Genomic DNA, 18237 nt, shown 5'->3' with positions numbered 1-18237 from the left:
AATCCTTCCCATTCTAATTTCCCATCTTCTCAGCTTTCCAAACACTTTTCTTCAGTATTTTTAATGTCTTTCCAAAACATGTCACGTGAAATGCTGTGGCATATTAGGAGTTTATGAAGCTCAGGAAAGAGTATCTTGTGGATTACCAAATGCAATGGAAGGCCTCGTTGCTATCTTTGTTTTATCAGAATTTATATTTCTGTGTCCCACAGGTGTTACCACAGTCCTCACTATGACAACGCTGATGATGGGAGCCAGGACTTCACTCCCAAATGCTAACTGCTTTATTAAGGCAATTGATGTGTACCTTGGCATCTGCTTCAGTTTCATCTTTGGAGCATTGTTAGAGTATGCTGTGGCTCATTTCTGCACTCTGCATCGACCCAGTTCAAAGGAAATTCCAAAGGTATTTTAACTCTCTTATTGTTGGCCTACAAAGCACACTTCAATTCTAACTGCTGAAAAGAATAAGTTATTTTATTTAGCACTAATAGTAAATGTATGTAAGGAATTTTATATTTTAATATAAGTATAGTGATAACTAAATAATGTCAAGAAGTAAGAAAAAGGTTTTGTATTCCTGAATCTTTTTGAAAGAGGAATCAAACAAAGTGAAAGACCAGTGTGATACATGTACAGGCCTTTTCACCTTTTCTCTTGTATACACCTACTCACTGTTCAAACATTGGATCGAGCAAGGTGGTTTGATCTTATTGCAGTACAGAAAGAAAAACACAAAGAGCACAAGCATTAATCACATACCATTTATGAAACCTTCTGCACATGTATGGAATGTGAGTCAGCTTACTAACAGAAAGCTTCATGCTTCAGTTCCTTGTAGCCTTCCACCTACATCTTCTGTCTCAGCAGCTGCAGACTGTGATTCACTTTCTGTTCTGCGTCATTATTATAGCAGTGCTTTTTATTGCTCTAGTGAGCTTCCCAGAACTCTGAAATGCTGTGAAGTATACTTAAAATAATAAAGGATCAAATCAGCGTAGGCATTTTTGAGTCTGGTGGTTGTCATCTTGCTGAAATAATCGGGACAGGTTCATGAGAAAGTTTTGTCGTATCCTCCATCTTCAGTGCAGTGGAAAAGAAATAACTAGAAAGTTAGAAACCGATTGTCTTCAAGCTTTTCATTATAGAACAGGATTCAATATGCAAGAAAGAAAATAAAATTTTAAACAGAAAAAGGTGACACGTTTCTTAATAAAGCACAGAAAATGAGAATATGACAAAAAATACAGGAAGAGGTTTGGTTGGCTGCTGTAAGGTTAAATGGCCAGAAAAAAAAGATGACTTAACAATTTATGCCAATTTAGAGCATCACAAATGGCTCAACCGAGTTCCTCAGCAGGTTCAAGAAACAGGATAATGAATTCTAGTGCTGCATCTTAAAGACCATGAAGGTAAACTAAAATTTTCTACTGTAGGATTTTGGCTGTATGAATGTCAGATGAGTTGTGTAAATGCACAGAACTGTTTAAAAAAAAAAAATGCCAAGAGATGTAGTGAGTGAAGAAGGTTTGAAAAAGGGGCAGAAAGGCTCCCATTGGGTTTTAAAAGGCATAATCTAACTGGGGAATGTCTGCAAATGAACAAATGCTGGTTATGATTGAGGTTTTGAGTGGAAAGCCTAAAAGTCATTTTTCTCGGCAGGGTAGCATCAGTAACAATTCCCTTTGAGCTTATCCATCTTGTGAAGTAAGTGGCTGTCATTTGCTCATTGAGTGAAAGAAAAAAGAAAGCTTATTGGAGGTTTGAATAAGAAAGTCAAGTGTTTCAGTGCTGCTAGGATGATTAAGCATCTTTGGATCTGTGAAGGGCATTAATGACTGCCCTTGCCTTCACCTACCTGAGTCAGCATCTCTTGTGGGACACAGGTGCCAGTGCTTACAAGTGAAGCAGGCATGAGAACTCACAGATTTGAAATGTGCATGGAATTAGGTGGAGGTACAGCCCTCAAGCAAGCAAGGAAGAAAGACTTAAGGTGCAATTCTGAGATGGACTTAATGACCAAAGGGGACACTGTGTCACTTTAGGCATGTTTCCTACTTTCTCTTCATCAGGAGTGAGCAAATGCAACTCACTTCTTGCCCACAGAAACACAAGCCACATAGGGAAGAGGTAGCTGGTGAGTCCTGGATCAACTCAAAGCCTTAGAGTAAGGAAAATGCCTGTTGTGTCTTTTTTATTTATACTGTAGCCAAGGAGATGAGCGCTGCTTACTGAGCAGGGTGCCACTGAGAGCACACCTGGCTTGTATTTCTCATTTCTCACTGTGAAAACAAAATATCACAAGGATAGAAATACTAGCTAAAATGTCATGTCACTGTCTAGCAGGTACTTAATGAATCTCTTTGTGATTATCGTCACCACAGATGTGTTTTCCTCATTATCACATGCTCCTGTGGACATAGGGTAATTAGAAATCTCACTTCCCAGTTTGCTGTTCTCATACAAGCCAATACCACATTTGCACTCAGAATTCTATAAATATGTTTTAGAGGTGAATTGAAAGTATAACCATCTGCCTTGCATGGGAATTAGTTGTGCTGCTTTCTTTTTTGTTCCTTAAAACACTGGTGCACTGGCATATGAAGTTCTTTTGAGGCTTTAAGGATCTGTAGTTTGAAGTAAAAACTGGAGAAACAGCTCATCATATCTGTGCTATTGCAATGTTCAGTTGTGTGGACTGGTCCTGCAGAAACAGCTTGAAAGCTAATGGCAAAAGCACAGGATCCACCTGCTGTGAGGACAGTCAGACTGACTGTGCCATTCACATCAACTGTGTGGCAGACTGCCTGAATGAAGAGGCTCCCTCTTCAAAATCCTGTTTCTCCTTTTTCATACAAAGGTGTGCCCTCCTATAAAACAGAGAAATCCTCCTTGGACTTCATTCATCTTTCACCTTTGTGTTTTCCTCTGGGGCAGATAGGGAAGAGGGTTGAAAACTGAAGATTACATGGGCAGTGTTGTGAATTTAAGACGTTTCTATGCCAGCATCTTATGATCTGTACAGACACAGAAGAAGCTGCAGGTGTGTGGCATTCTTGGTTGAGATATTATGAATCTTGAGCACCTATATTACTGCACCTATAGTAGCAGTAACAACTTCCCTCAATTTTGCTGGCTGTTAGATGTCAGCAGAAACTTCAGCACACCCCAGATGGTGGCAGATGATGTACTGTACTTTTCCAGGATGCTCTTGATTTTATATCCCAACAGAGCCCTTCCTAGTGCCAGCTTCCATTTTCTTATTGACAGCTGGAACGCAGGGAAGTAGGGGAAGTAACATTAAAGATTAGAGCCACTGTTTTTAACGTGGAACATCTTAATCTATCTTTGCATTCAATTCTCCATAGCAACCTGGAAAAGTCCCTTGATAGTCCAGGTTATAAGACTGTAGTTCTTATAAGCTAGTGGTTGTGACTGTCCTTTCAATTAACTGTCCCTTTTTTAAGCAATGTGATACAGAACTTTTGCTGTAAATACATCTGAGAGAGCCCTGCCTTGGCACACTGTGAAGGGAGTTGAGTACGTATGCACCACTTTTATAAATGTCTCCTGGAGAGTAGAAGAGAGTTCAGAACGGCTTAATAAAGCACCAGCCTCCTGTGAGTTGTTCACATGCAGTTGTGTGAAAAGAAAAATGGCACGTACACAATGTCCTTTCATGCTCTGCAGTTCAACTAATTCTGTACCGACTTTTAGCCAGCCCTACCTGAGAGACGAAGAGACTCAGACTGAAAAATGCCCTACATCCTGTCATTTTTGAAGTCCAGATGTTGTTTTTTTCTCTTTTTCCCTTTCTAAAATGTGAGAGTGCTGGGGAAAAAAATATATATATCAGGATCTTTCTGACAGGTTTCTGTATTTTGCTCACTGCTGGAGCACTGGGTGCCCCAGATCAGCAGCAGTGCGTGGTTCGAGGTGCCCAGCAGTGCTCCCCACTGCTCTGCTGGGCTGGTGGGGCTCTCTGAAGCAGGACAGCGTATTTCTAACAGCCAAGTCACACAAAAAACTCCAGATTTGAGGTGTTGTTTGGTTTGTTTTAGGCCTCAGGCTGGAAGTCTGTGGAGTGATGCTCTTTGTGCTTTTCGTCCTGTCCTTTGGTTTCCAAATTCTTACACAGCTGCGGCAGACTAGTTGTGGGGTGAACAAGTTTTTGTAGTCAGAGTATTTTTAGGATGACGCATTGTGATGAGCTACATTTATCTCTTCCTAATAAAGTATACTAGGCTTTTTTGGCAAACGAATAGCAGTAATAATCCCATTTTCTAGCTTCGTCTGTTCTGTTTCACTGATTTACCAGACGCTGTCCAGACTCCACTTCAATTTTCAAGGACATTAGTAATTTTTAGATGGAAAAATACCCAAAAACCATGCCACTTGCAAGTACCCTGGACAGAAGAACAATTCTGCACTGGCATGGAGATCTGTCAGGTGGCTTAATGAGCTCTCTGTGTCTTTAAAAGCTGTATTTTTTCTAAATGAGCTTTTTCTGTGACTGTACCTGCAAACTTCTGTAGAGTTTGTCCTTATCTAATGTAGTTCTGATGCAAATAGAAAAAGTGGATTACTCAGAGGAAAGGGATTCTGCATTCTACATTTCACAAATAAATTTTTGGTCTTCTCTTGCTTCTGTGCTGCTCCTTGGTCTGGAAGGTAATAAAAGCATCAGAAGAAACATAAAGTTGTGTAGGACTGCTCAAATAAAGATAATTCCCCTTTTAAACTGTTCAGAGTTAGGAGTAGTCTAGATACACATCTGGAGCCAAACTCTGGGGCTTAGATCTGCTGTTATCTGCAATATCTCAAACCAGAGTAAGACTCCAGAACTTTCATGGAAGTTTGTTTACAGCTGAAGCTGCAGCTGATGTCTAATCCCGTGTCCTCTGAGTCAGTGGCAGAAAACACACCAACTTCAAAGGGTGAAGATTTCATACATGAACTCCATGGCTCTGAGCCATTTCTAATCAAAGAAACAAAACCCACCAGAACACCAGCCGGCTTATACAACATTCTCCAAAGAGCTGTCTTGATGCAGTGAAGCACATGAAAATGTGCTTAACCTTAGTATAACTTTGAACTTTTGAATGTAAGTTTCAGGATTCAAAACGAAGTATGAACTGTTTGGTACTGAAATAGTTGTGGGGCTTTTCCCTCTTTATGATCTTTTTGTTTTTATTTCTTGCATTTTGTTTTGTTAGTTTAACTAATTCAGTTTTTATTATGAAGCACAAGGAATGGAGCACCTAGCTTCGAAGGCATTTTGTATTGCTGAGTGCTTGATTTGGGGTGCAGCCAGCTTGACCAATATCTGCCATCTCAGCCACCTTCACCGTTCCCCCAACTGGGGCTCTGCTTTACTTGCTTTGCAGAAATTATGTTGCAGAAGATGACTTGTTATTGTGGATTTGCTGCTGTGTTAAGCTTAATGGGCAAATGGGCCATATTTGAACACAACTAGCTTTGCACTGTGGTCCTCCGAAAGTTTTTGTGGTGGACTGTCATGTAAGTTGATGTGTTTCTCCTGTATATGGAGGCTTTGAAAACTGAAAGGTGCTGTCTGTACCTGTGGTTTCTCATCCTTGGAATCAATGAGTAAGCCAAAGGAAGAGCTGTAAGAAAAATCCTATTATTTGCTTCAGCTCTAAAGTAAATAGGGCAATGAAACATGAACTTATGTTCCTGCTGTGCTGTTTTGTTTCCTGTCAGGATGAGGATGAAGGGACTGAAGAAGAAAGGAATGGAGTTCTGGCAGCAGTTGCTAACAGTTGCAGTGCTTCTGACACCACGAACAAAATTGATTCAGACAAGGGCAGCAAAACCAGCATCAATGGCAAAAAGGAGAGAAATAAGCACAGTGGGTGTAGCTCGCCAATGTCCATAATGAAAAGTCTTTTCTGTATCTTTGATTGTTTCCATGTTAAAAATCCTTACCGCATAGACAACTACGCCAGATTTTCTTTTCCATTATCATTCATCATAATTAATGTATTTTATTGGGTATATTATTTGTATTTCTAAATCTTTTGAGGTGTAAAACTGTCATGGCTCAATATCTAGACAGGAGATATGGTTGGTGAAGTTACAGAAGAAGGAGGAAGCTGCCTTAGGGAAAAGGGATGTTGGTGGACATGCTCTTTTCAAGCTTTTATGCCAAGTCTCATTAACTATCTTTTCTGCTGTTAAATGACTGTCATCTGAAATTGACTTTCCTTTTAGCATGCATATCCCATATTACACTATTTGTCAGTGGCCACAGTGTCCTTTTTTAATATTTTAATGGCCAACTTTGTAAAATAAAAGTTATACAGCATTTGCTTCTGAACTGTATTGAATATATTTAAAAATAAAGATGATGAAGTGTTGTTTTCCTGCTGTACTTTCAGTATTCAATTCCCTCTTACTCTCTCAGTAATCAGTAATTTTTTCAGATTATGTAAGAGAATTAATTATGGATTAAAGTATTTTTGTTCCCTTGTAAGAAAGTTTTGAAGATGTGGGCTACCACCACCACCCTAGTAACATGTGCAGCTTTGTAAGGTCACAAATACGTACCAAGACCTATTCTTTATACAGGCCTCCCTTAGGTTCAGTAGCTTTTCTGCACAGGTGCATGGCAGAACATAGAAATGGACTGGAGATGAAAAAAATAATCACATCCAGACAGGTTTATTTCCAAGTGAGGGCATAGGTGCTGGCCGGTCCTTAGTGGAATACGGCTGTTTGTGCTATGCACTTCCCACACAACTGCTTAGGTAGCTATTTGCATAAAGATGAAAAGGTGTACTTCCTAAAGTCACTGAAAAACCTCTGGATATACAACAGTTCATGATGAGGAGATGGAAGGTTTTACACAGATGAAATAGTGAGTTTGATTTGCCCTCACAGCAAAATCTATGGAAGTATATAATCACTGCACACTGGTATACAAATAGTAGATTTTAACCTATTCAGGCATCTTCTCTGTTGTTTGTGCAAATATCCTGTCATATTTTCAGGCCACTTGAGGCGAATGTACAACAAAGGACACACGAAGTAGGTGAAGGGGAGTGGCAGTGCCAACTGATGATGCCTCTTCGTGTAGTTTACTTGAAGATGCTGAAGATGCTTTGCTTTTTGTGCACCAGAAGGCAGTGCCAGTCCAGTGGATCAGCTTCCTTCCTCTATGAAACACCTGCAGGCCAGGACTTTTGGCATAGCAGCTGTTTCATAGGTGTTTGATGCTAGGAAAGCATGTTTGACCTTAATATACTTTTTGGTCTTTCCTTTCTTAACAGAGAAGTGTATCTGTTCTGAAAATAAGATCCTTTGCAGCATTATTTCTTTCATTATCATAAAGAATCTTTTGGAGATTTAAGCATCTGAAGGTATTAGTCCTTGATAATTTTTCATTTTCTCAATTATTTGGTGTAATTCCCTTAGCCAGCAATGTCATAGGTGACTATAGCATGCTGCCTGCTTAGTAGGGTGATGCTTGGGATGTTAGGAGAGTATCTGAAATATTCCACCTAAATCAAAAGGGAAATACTGAAAAAGATGACATTTTACAATAGGCACTTGCTAACTCTATCATAAGTGAAAAAGGCACTTCATATGAATATCAGAATATTTATTTTTAAATGTTTTTAAGCAATTTAATGCCCCATTTGAATGCTCCAGTCAACACATATGGCAGCAGAAGTTAAGGGCATCCATCTGCTGATTTGAGTCCTATTTTCAGCACCACGGTTGCCTTTATTATCACTGCAGCAGGAACCTACATAACTCCCTTCCTTTTGTTGCAAGTCTCTTCATTGTTTGTGCTAATTACGTTAAGAGGAATGTTATGTCTTTTGGCATGGGAAAATATATTAGAAGAAAGTAAGTCCCGCATTTTCACCCTATAATTCAAAAGTAAACGAAACATAAAATCAGTGGTTAAAGAAAAAATACATCATAGTAGAAGAAGAAACAGATGTAGCCCTTCTGCTTTCTACTAATGGCTCTTGAGGAGAGGCTACTGAAGGGCTGACACTGCTGGTACAATTCACTTCCTGCAGCAGTAGATGGAGCTAATTAACTACTCTTCATGATTGAATGAGCAAATGTAAATGGCAAGTTCTAGTGAAGGAGGACTCCAGAGGAAAGCTATTACAAGCTGACATTTGTAGAATGGTAACTAGGTCATGTTTACAGTGACAGATTAATTAAAATCAGACAAAACAGCATTGTGAGGTGCGCTGTTGAGGACTCACTGCTGTTTTGTTTTTTTTTCATTAAAGGTCAGGCTTCTCAAGCCTAGACTGCTGTTTCCATCATTTTAGCTACCTAATCATTATCATATTCTGCCAGTCTGCAAATGTAACATCAGGACCACAGTACCTTGTGTTTGATGCATGACTTTCCTGTTCATACGTCCAGGTTTTCTCCTGCAGGTTATAATGTTTCAAATCATAGTATTGTGGTATCTGAGTATTTCAAGGTAGGCAGATCAGTAACAGTAACAATGGTTTTCTTGTAAATTTTTATAAATCCGAAATAAATATTCCCAGGCAGTTCTCTGTCATGCTGCATACAGTTGATACAAGGATAAAATTAATCTTAAAATGAAGATTAAACCTATTGGAAAAGTTTTTCTTGTAGATAGAGTTTGCTGAAATGTGGGAAACTGAACTGGGGAGCTTCTCCCTGCCTGAATGCTGAAGGCTGGGCTGGCCTCTGCAGGGACCTCTGAGTCTTGACAACACTTACAGCTGATAGGCTTGACATGATTTCGGAGTCCATAATGAAATTGCCCTTACTTGTTATGTAAGTTCATAATTAAAACCAAGGGTCCACATGAATCACATTTCCAGTCTTAGCTCTTTATCAGTCTCCATCAGGAGGTGTCTTTTCTTCCATCATAGTCAAGCTTTCCATTCTCAGACAGAGAAGGGCAAAGGAGCATTTGAGGATGTTTTGCTCCAATGTAATGAAATTCTGGCATTTTTTTTTTTTCAAACTGGAATGGACCCCATTTTCCCATTCAAATGCAGCCAAAACTTTAGAAGACAAAAAACTGTAAGACTTCAGCACCATCACGTGCACACAACCACACCTGATTCCTTTTCAAGCTCTGCTTTGCATTTACATTTAATTCAAATTTAACAGCTGGATGACTTCATCTGTATTGCAGAAGCAGCTGTACTGCTGTTGCTTTTCTTGCTATAGCAGGTAACTGATTTGGGAACCAGGAAAGATTTGATACCAGTATTATTTGATTTCTCAGAAAGTAGAGGAATGTCTCTGGTTTAAAGGCAGGTCAGGAATGGATCCAGAATCTCACAGCAGTAGCTCTAGCTGAAGGTTAACTGTCTTGGAAGAAGAACAAGCAAAGTCAGGAAAAAAAGAAAACCTGAATGAAAATTTATAATAGATTTCAAACTTGAACCACAAATTGACATTCGCAGCTTGTATGCCCCTAACTCTGATGCTGATGTTAATGATGTCGCTATAAGGAGCATTCATTGTATTTCAGAAGCAATACCACACTTGTGGGATTTGACAACATGGGGAAAGCTGGCGTTGCATCCGTTGACATAGACATACCTTTGGAAAATGCAAAAAAAAAAAAGAGATAATCTCCTCTTTTCCCATTGTTAAACCAACGATCTCCCTGCTGAGGACCCTGTATGATTCCAAGAAGAATGGCCTCATGACCAAATGTTCTGTGTTTTGTCCACACAACCACTCACTGTCTCTCCTTATCTGTTCTTTTGACCATGAAAGAAGGAATGAACAAGAATCATTTAACAGTGCATTAAGGGAACCTTCTGTACATTTAACGGCATTTAAATGCTAATCCATTAGACTCATTCACTGAACTGTGCTATACTTGTGGCTAATTCAGTCCCAATCAAAGCGATCACTACTTGCAGCAGTATGGTTTTGTTGATATTTAACGAATACAGCTGCCTTTTCCTGAGGACTTTTCCTTTCTTGTGAAGAAAAGTAGACCTACAGGAGCAGCTTCCACCCTTGTATTATCTACAAGTTGGTAGTAGGGATCTGATTCAATCCTTGCTATAGTTCTTTAAGGTTTACACTGACAATGCATTTCTGACAAGTACTGACATTCTTGGCCTCTACAAACGATATAATCCTCAAAATAATAACGTAGCAGATTAAGGTATGTGTGTAGCTAAATATAAGCTAAATGTTCTCAATGTCTTTCATGGAACGATGAATAAGAGAGATTGAATGTATTTTCATCATTTTTTCCCATCATTCTTTATCACCTTTGTATAACTGCTGTGCTCAAGTACTATTCTCAGTACTTTTTGACATTCTTTTGTATTGAAAAATTCTGGGATCCTTCTCTGTTTTCTCTGAAAGTAAAATATGAAGTTCAGCATGTGGATACTCTAAAGAATTTGAAGTCTGAGGTTTCTTATATTGTAGGATAATTTCAATTATTAATTAATGTCTAATAAATAAACCTTTTCACACACTACTGGTCCAACTTTTTACTAAGCCTGATAACTAAGATAACTCCAGAGATAACTCTAGAGATTTCCAGATACTTCTGTAGACGCTCCCATGTGGATACCAGATACTTTGCAGACTGTACCATTTTAAACCACATAAGCCCACAGGTGCTACAGTCTTATTCCAGGTGAGAAAAAAAAAAAGGCCAAGCTCAAAAATGCAGACTTCTTGTTCTGTAACTATTACTTGCCAGCACATTCCAGCTGCTGCCTAAAGCCTCACTTAGGCTTTTTGAAAATGAGGAAATACAATGTCTATAATGCTAGAGATTTTCTGCAGATGATCAGTCCCTGTATGTACCACCAATCAAAAATATTCTAAGACACCAAAGGGAAGAGGCAAATCCATTATTTCTACCCTAATATCCTAATTTCTCACTCATCACTTCTGATGCAGTGATGTCAAAGTTGCATTTGCTTTGGGTTGCCATGAATTACCTTGGAGTATTTGGATGGTTTCACACCTTTGTTTCTATAACCCAGCTATAGTGTACCTTTTCTGTGAGCAAGTGCACATACTGTGCCAACCTGAATTTCTTTTATGTCACATTGCTTGAAATAACATGGAACCAAAAGCCTGCTTCAGTATCTTTTATATCTCTGCAGATATTTCTATTCTAGTTTTAGTATTTCCCTTTCCTGAAGGTCCTACATTGTTTTTGATAATGTCAGGTCTCCAGATGCACTGTTGTTCTGCATGAAAGATGACAGAAGGACAAGCCAAAATCATCAATTTTAATGATATTTCAACGCCATCCTTGTCTTGTGTCATTCCTGTGTATGTTGCAGCCATCAATCTATGTTTGTCTAAAAGGGTCTGTGCCAGAGCCTTAAATGTAGATAGGGCTGAAGAGGCCAATTTGTTATGATTTGACAAGGTCTGGCCTCATCTGGCAATCCAGAGTGGCTGAGTGCCTCTAGTGAATTGTGCATCCATTTTCTCAGATCCGAGCTGCTCCATTAGTTTTCAAGACCCTCTTATCTCCATGCTTTCAATATGCACAGTGGTGAGTGTACACTCACGCTGGTAATGGAAGGGTCATTCACCCCAAAGTGTCCCTCCAAACTATAAGGGACTCTTCTTTGGCTATGGTCCCTCTTGTCTCTTTGGGTTCATTTCCCCTTTGAATCACTACCCACGCCATGGGGAACCTCTATCCATTCTTCTCCCATCAAGTGTCCTCTACAGAATATTTCAGAGACTGAAGCAGATTGGATGAATTGTGCTTGAAGTCAGATGTATTGATATATACACCCATTAACACACACTTCCTATTTTTCTGAACCCATTGTCTCATTTTCACCAAATGTTATAAAGGAATAGAAGTCTCTAAGGTGGGTTGTTCCTTCAAGCTTTATGAAAATAGATTTTTAGGTTGGAGAGATATCTGACTACTTCTCTACTGAGAAAAACAAAACAGCATGAACTCGAGACCTTTTGAATCTCAGATAATGCATACTGAAGAAATCACGTTGCAGTGCCTCAAATGTAGGGAAAGCTTTGGTGACAATTTACATCTTCCAGACTTGAGAGTCTATCAACACAGAAACACAAATCTGTAGAAAATCAAGCTTCATTAGCTCTAATATTCGTGAGCTGTCTTTTCTTTCTGGTCCTCGGAGACTGGAATGCAAGGCAAAAGGACAGAAGCACTCTGCTTTTTCACTGAAGCACAAAGGGAGTCAGAATTTATGCCTTCAGCCTGCTGTGTGTGAAAACTGTACAAATGATGCTGCTATTGCTATAGAAAATATTTATGTCCCTAATCTTCCTATTGCTCTCATTTCCTTCCCACTTTCTTCCTTCCTTCATCTTTGTAAATACTCTCCTTTAGTATTAGACTGGTGTTTTTTCAGCTGAATTTAAATCTCTCTCTTGGTGACACGAATGGAATAAGAACCCATCCTTACGCCTTCACCTCCAGCCCCTGTGGCTCATAGAAATCAGGCTGGGACATCAAGGAAATGGAGTTACTGGATGAAGGGTCTTCACCTTCATGAAGAACAATTAAAGCAAAATATTGGCTTGTAGCTGAAAGAGATTTATTGCATTCATCTGTCAAGAGGACTGTGTATTTGTAATCCCGATTCAAGTGCAGGTCACTGGAATTTTACAACATATGCAGAAGATATTTTATCTAGATCATGAAACATAAAATGCTGATCAGGAGAGGGTGCTCTCAGCTCATGCTCTTTTGCTGTTGCTTAGAACACTTCGGGAGTCTGCAGAATTTTCTTCTCTGTTGGGATTAATAATTTCTTCTTGTTTTTCAAAATGTTTTCCGGGTATTTTCACTAAATAGATCATCCTTTGTAATGCACCACATGGAAAATATAGGTTCCAATCTTCACTTAATTCTAGATTTCTAAAATACTAAGAATGTTTTCATTAATATTGCTATAAGCCATTCCACAATGAACTTGTTCCATTTGGACCCAAACTATTTTTTAAGTTATGCTTATATTCTCATGCAGCCACTCTCTGGTGAATTTTGTATTTACAGGAATTGAATTGCTAGCATCCATAGCTGAGTGCTGAGAAAAACTTAAAACTGCAAGAGGAGCAATTCATCCCAATAACACTTGCATTTTTCTACAGGCATGAAAAAGTAATAATAACATATAACGTCAGTGATCAGTGTCCAGTTATTGAAATATCTGAAATGCCTAAGTATTCACAAGCAATTGACAAAATGATCTTTAGAAAAGAATCACAGAATCACAGAATCATTAAGGTTGAAAAGATCACTAACATCATGCATCCAGCAAACAGCCCATTCCCACCTTGCACACCAACCCTGTCCTTCAGTATCACATCTCTATGGCTCTGAACACTTCCAGTGATGGTGATTCCACCTCTTCCCTGGGCAGCCTGTGCCAGTGCCTCACCACTCTTTCTGAGGAGATATTCTTCCAGACAGCCAACCTGAACCTGATCTAACAGATAGAAATAAGCCTTTTAAAAATTTGTTGATATATGCACCTGGCTTCTTCACTTTTCAGAAGGCCAGTCATGTACAGTGATGAAATTTTACTGTGCACTCAGCTCTGGAACACAGGAATAAGTCACAGCTATAATCCTTCATTTCTGCAGGCTCGTTTTGCCTATAGCAGAGGGTGAGTTCAGATAAGAGGAAGGCACACTCCTTTAGTTGGTGCAATGCACTGCTTAGTTCTGGCCCAGCCTGCTGTTGGAAGAGATCTCCCTGACTCTGATTCCCCACTATTTCACTTTTTCTAGCAATACCTGCACTTGCACAAAGTGTCTGTAGCCATTTGTTACCAGTGCATACCAAAACTGGCTGGTAGGGAGCCTCATACCTCTTGTACTCAATAGGAGTGAATGAAATGATTTGTAAAAGGAGTCTTGCCCTGTGTTTGTGTGTATATATATATGCATCTCTATATGTACAGACATAAACATGTATGAATATTTCTTGTAAAAACATGGCTTTATGAGTTTGCTCCTTTTGTACTTCAATGACTGCTCTTCAGTTAAGAACATCAACAGATCAAAAATCAAAGCAAGTCATAAACAGAGCTCCTGCAGTCCGCATACAGAGAGGAGCTGCTCCACAGAGTGGCCTTTTGGAAAGAACTAAGAAAGCAAGCAGAAGAGAAAATAACCTCCCTGCCTCACTCTGTAGGCTTCAGTTGGTGGGAAAATGGTTGATATTTGCTGGGACTCTGAATAAGGAAAAGCTTTCTTCCACCATTTTAGATGCAGGTTTTTGCTGTTTGTTGTTTTTCAGAGAAAGAAGAAAGTGAAGTGAGGCAACAGCAAGCACAAAAACAAGAGCTGTTTCCTTATGTACTGCTTATCTGAAAGTGCCATGTAACAAAGCAGGTAAGCTGTCACTACTGCTCTAATGATTTCTGTCCAGGTCCTTGTAGTTCCTGCTCTCCTCAGTGTGATAGATTGAAAATGAAGTACAAAGCGGGCAGCGCTTCCCCTGCTGCGGTGGAGAGGAGCTTGTTCCTGGGCTTACGTGGATTACTGTGACATGAGATTCAAAGATGTGTCCAAAAAAACCTTGTGAATTATTGGACATCCATCGCATAGGGAAGAAGGAAGGCCAAAGATCGTAGCTCAATCTTGTAACTACTTAGGCTGAGAGGGTCAGTGATGAGGGTGCATTAAAGTCATAGGGGAAAGAAGGAGGCATCAGATCAGCAGTAACTGGCATGGGTAGAAGGCTGTATCAGTACAGACTGAATCATATCAGTAGTGAGAGCCACTAGTGTGTAGAAAGCAATTGCAGAGCAATGTTCACAAAATCATGACCTCTCTGAGATTAGGGCAGGGAGGACAGATATTAGTGACCTGCACTGCAGCTAAACTACTGCAATGCAGACAGGAGAATTGTTTTACCCTTAAGATCTAGCAAGTATTCCAAATAAAAATGTGTGTACAGTGTGACCTGAGAGCTGGTAACATTCTGCTCCCACTGCTGCCCAGAAATCGGTCAGATCCACCTAAGAGACTATAATGATGTCGACATCAACCTCTCAGTTTCTAAATGCTACACCTCAGTAGCAAAGGAGTAACAAGAGCCCCACAAGATGACACTTTGGAAATCTTTTTCACCTATTTTCTATTTGAGCATTCACCCAAATGAGGTCTTTGCCTTTGCAATTGATAAGATGTAGCCAGATCAAAGCCTCTTGATTTTCAACAGATTTTACTTCCCCTTGATAAACCATAAGGAGAACTGTAGCCTCACAGCACCAAGATTTTGGATTCTGCAGTGCTAGGCCCATTGCTAACTCTCTCGGTGTTTTTTAATTTGGAATTTGAACCTCACCACTAACGGAAGTTCAGAGCCTTCGACATGAAAGTCCTTGGCTTAATAATGCAAACTGCCATCAGCAGCTATATGTAACATTTAAAATAAGAGTAATAAGACTCTAGGCTGACTTTGGGCACTCCACTCTGTTGCACCTGGGAGCACCTGGACTCTTGGGGCATCTTTCAGGCCCCATTTGTTTTCTTTGAGATGACCTTCATTATCAGGGCAAGTGAAGGCACAAGGAAATGTGTTGGTCAGAAGTTGTAAGGTAAAGAGAAAAGTTTGATTTTTATCAACGCTGTGTTCTATTCAAAGGAATTTCAAATACAGAAAGACTCTGTATCATCATCACAAGCTCCAAATCACAGCTTTCGGATGTGGAAGGCCAATAAAGGTGAATATATTACATAAAACAATTAGCTGCAACCTTTCTTGTATTTAAGGCAAATTTAAATCAAATGTCCCAGATAACTCCACATAGTTTTTGTAGTTTAGTAGAAAGAGATAATTGCTTTTCACAGGGAGTCACTTTAAAATTTTTTATTTTTGATGCCTCAGTCTGCAAGGAACCAGCTGAATTATTCTACTACTGAAAATACCTAAGGACAATGAGCTGTTTTTTATAGATCACAACAAGGAATTTATATTCAGTATTTCTACCTTGGTTTATCTCTACCTCCACCAGCACTTTCAGAGCCAGCAAATGACCTGTGAATAGCTGCTCCTCCGGCCCCAATATCTGAGGGAGCAGCAAGCTGTAAATTGCCATGGCTGCACATATCCTTAGCCACTCACACATGTTGCTTTTTGCTGCCCATGAAAGCCTGATCTGATTATACATACAAGAGTAAATTTCTATGTATTGTTTATTGCTATTCAGCTGGTGATTCACCCACACATAATTTTTTATTATTCACTAAAAAAAGATTTTTGGTTTTTTATTCACTAAAAAACACACATGGTCTGAAAGCTGACACTAAACCTGATTTCTCTGCATTGATTAGTGATGATTTCACATTAAAAAAAAAAAAAAAAACACCAACTATTGCCAGTATATTTACTGCATGGAAACATAAGGATATTCTGATTATGGATTCTGTTGTAGATCCTGTTATCCTGTCATGCAAGCATAAGGATCTACCTTTCAGCTTTTGGATCAATTCTTAAACACTCTTGAGTGAATACCACTTTACTGCATAGTGGAGTGTTAGCAGAAGAGTTGGAAAGTGTCTGTGCCATTGAATAGGCAACATCAGTGATTACCCGTGGGATTTTGGACCTTGGAGGAAAATACAAGCAAGAAAAATTGAAACAATCTTCTAAAAGACCTTGGAATGTAATATATATTTAAAAAGTCAGCATGAATTTCTGCATAAAACTAAAGCTGAGAGCATCTGACCGATCCTGCACCTTCTGCATCCTGCTGGTGAAGCCCGTGGGCTTCCACCTCAGATTTTTTAAAGGGATGAAAATTGAACTTTAAAACAACAGCAGTTGGGTTTTGATTTAAGACAGGCATCTGAAAAGCTGATCTGGTTTTCTTCATCCGTAACAAAAAAATAAAATGAATATTTTATAGTTGAAACTCAGTTGTGTGTAAAAACCCACAAAGCTATTTCCTCATTGCAATAACTATAATTGTATTGCTTCAGATAGCCCACAGACTTCTCTATAGGACAGAGAACCATTCAGTGCCATGTGAATTCAATCCTTCTCAGAATAATCACAGCTGGTGCATAGGGAATAAATGACTGGATGAAGGTTTGCGATGCCATGCCTTCCTCTGACATGGGGATTTCAGCTGTTTATGGGATCGTGCTGGGACCCTTCATCAGGTAAGATGTTTGATTTGGAAAGGCTTTTCAATAATCCTGGTTTTGATAGTGCAGTTGTACTTCTTTTCTCAATGTTGGGATATGTTTAAGGTCTATATCCTTAACAGTGACTTTCCAAAGACCAAAAATCTTTATGTGGTGTACTGTAGGCCTCTAAGTAGGGGATTGAATGTTGATCCCTATGCTTAAATGCTTTGCACAAAGATAAGCAGTAACAGTGCATTTAATATTCATCTGCTGCCTGTATACGCACGGGTCTCCTAAAATCTTGCCTATGAGAGAACTGTGTCTGTTTGAGTCTATTGCCAGGTGAGGCAAGTTAAATGCAAACTTGTTGGTTTTGTTTATTCATAAAACCAGAATCTAGTGTTGATAATGCCCCTGGAATTGTAGACTTAAGAGATAAAACTCTTACATTTAGCTTCTTCATCTCTTCAAATTCTATGGATTTAATATGTTCTTTCTTATCCTGATACATATATACATGTACTTTTTTTTCTTTTCCTGTTATATATTCTCATTAATTGAAGGTTTCTGAAAATTAGCCCTCAGAATAAAAGATAGCATTCTTTTATTTTTTTTTTTTTTCCTCTCTATTTTTTTCTATTTGGGAATGCCCATCTGGCTGCAATCAAATGCATTTGGGAATACCTGTGTGGCTGCAAGCAGGTCTTGAAACCTTCTGGCTAACATCCTGGAAAGGCTTGTGGAAAGATATGAAAGGAAAAATCTGATTGTTTAGCAGCTATTGTGTGCAGACATTGTATTCCTGCTCCAACTTTGTGGGTGTGTGTAGGTGTTCATGTGAAAAAGATCCAGACTGAGCTAATTTTCAGAGCTCCAATGTGTAATAATCCTATACCCATGGCCACCCTCTAGCTGTGTAAAGTAAAGAGGGAGAATGCAGGGAAAAAAGAGATTAAGAAATGTTGAACCAAAGTATGTGGTTGAACCAAGGGCATGATGCTTTGAAGAAAAGAAAATATATCTGAACTTTTAGATGGGATAGATGTATTTTTATTTATTTGTGATGCAGTGCTTTGTGCTACTTCTCTGGCAGGGACCCAGAAGCTCTGTGAGTCTTGGGGAAAG

At 39.2% G+C, this 18237-nt stretch overlaps 1 protein-coding gene across 3 annotated transcripts in view; it reads left to right on the top strand.

The window, feature by feature from the left end:
* Positions 1-6321, top strand: part of LOC122175406 (gamma-aminobutyric acid receptor subunit pi-like) — a 43733-nt gene extending 37412 nt beyond the window's left edge. For all 3 annotated transcript variants that reach the window (XM_042863070.1, XM_042863069.1, XM_042863071.1), the window contains 2 exons: positions 213-406; positions 5725-6321. In XM_042863070.1, coding sequence (XP_042719004.1) covers positions 213-406; positions 5725-6036 — 506 coding nt within the window. In that variant the 3' untranslated portion in view covers positions 6037-6321. The remainder of the gene's footprint in view (positions 1-212; positions 407-5724) is intronic.
* The last annotated feature ends 11916 nt before the right edge of the window (positions 6322-18237 follow it).

Source organism: Lagopus leucura, unplaced genomic scaffold (assembly GCF_019238085.1).
Source record: "Lagopus leucura isolate 7727_CA_CO unplaced genomic scaffold, USGS_WTPT01 Super-Scaffold_739, whole genome shotgun sequence".
NCBI classification, from domain to species: domain Eukaryota; kingdom Metazoa; phylum Chordata; class Aves; order Galliformes; family Phasianidae; genus Lagopus; species Lagopus leucura.
Note: the sequence above shows the minus strand (reverse complement) of the source record. Positions and strands in the feature narration are given on the sequence as shown.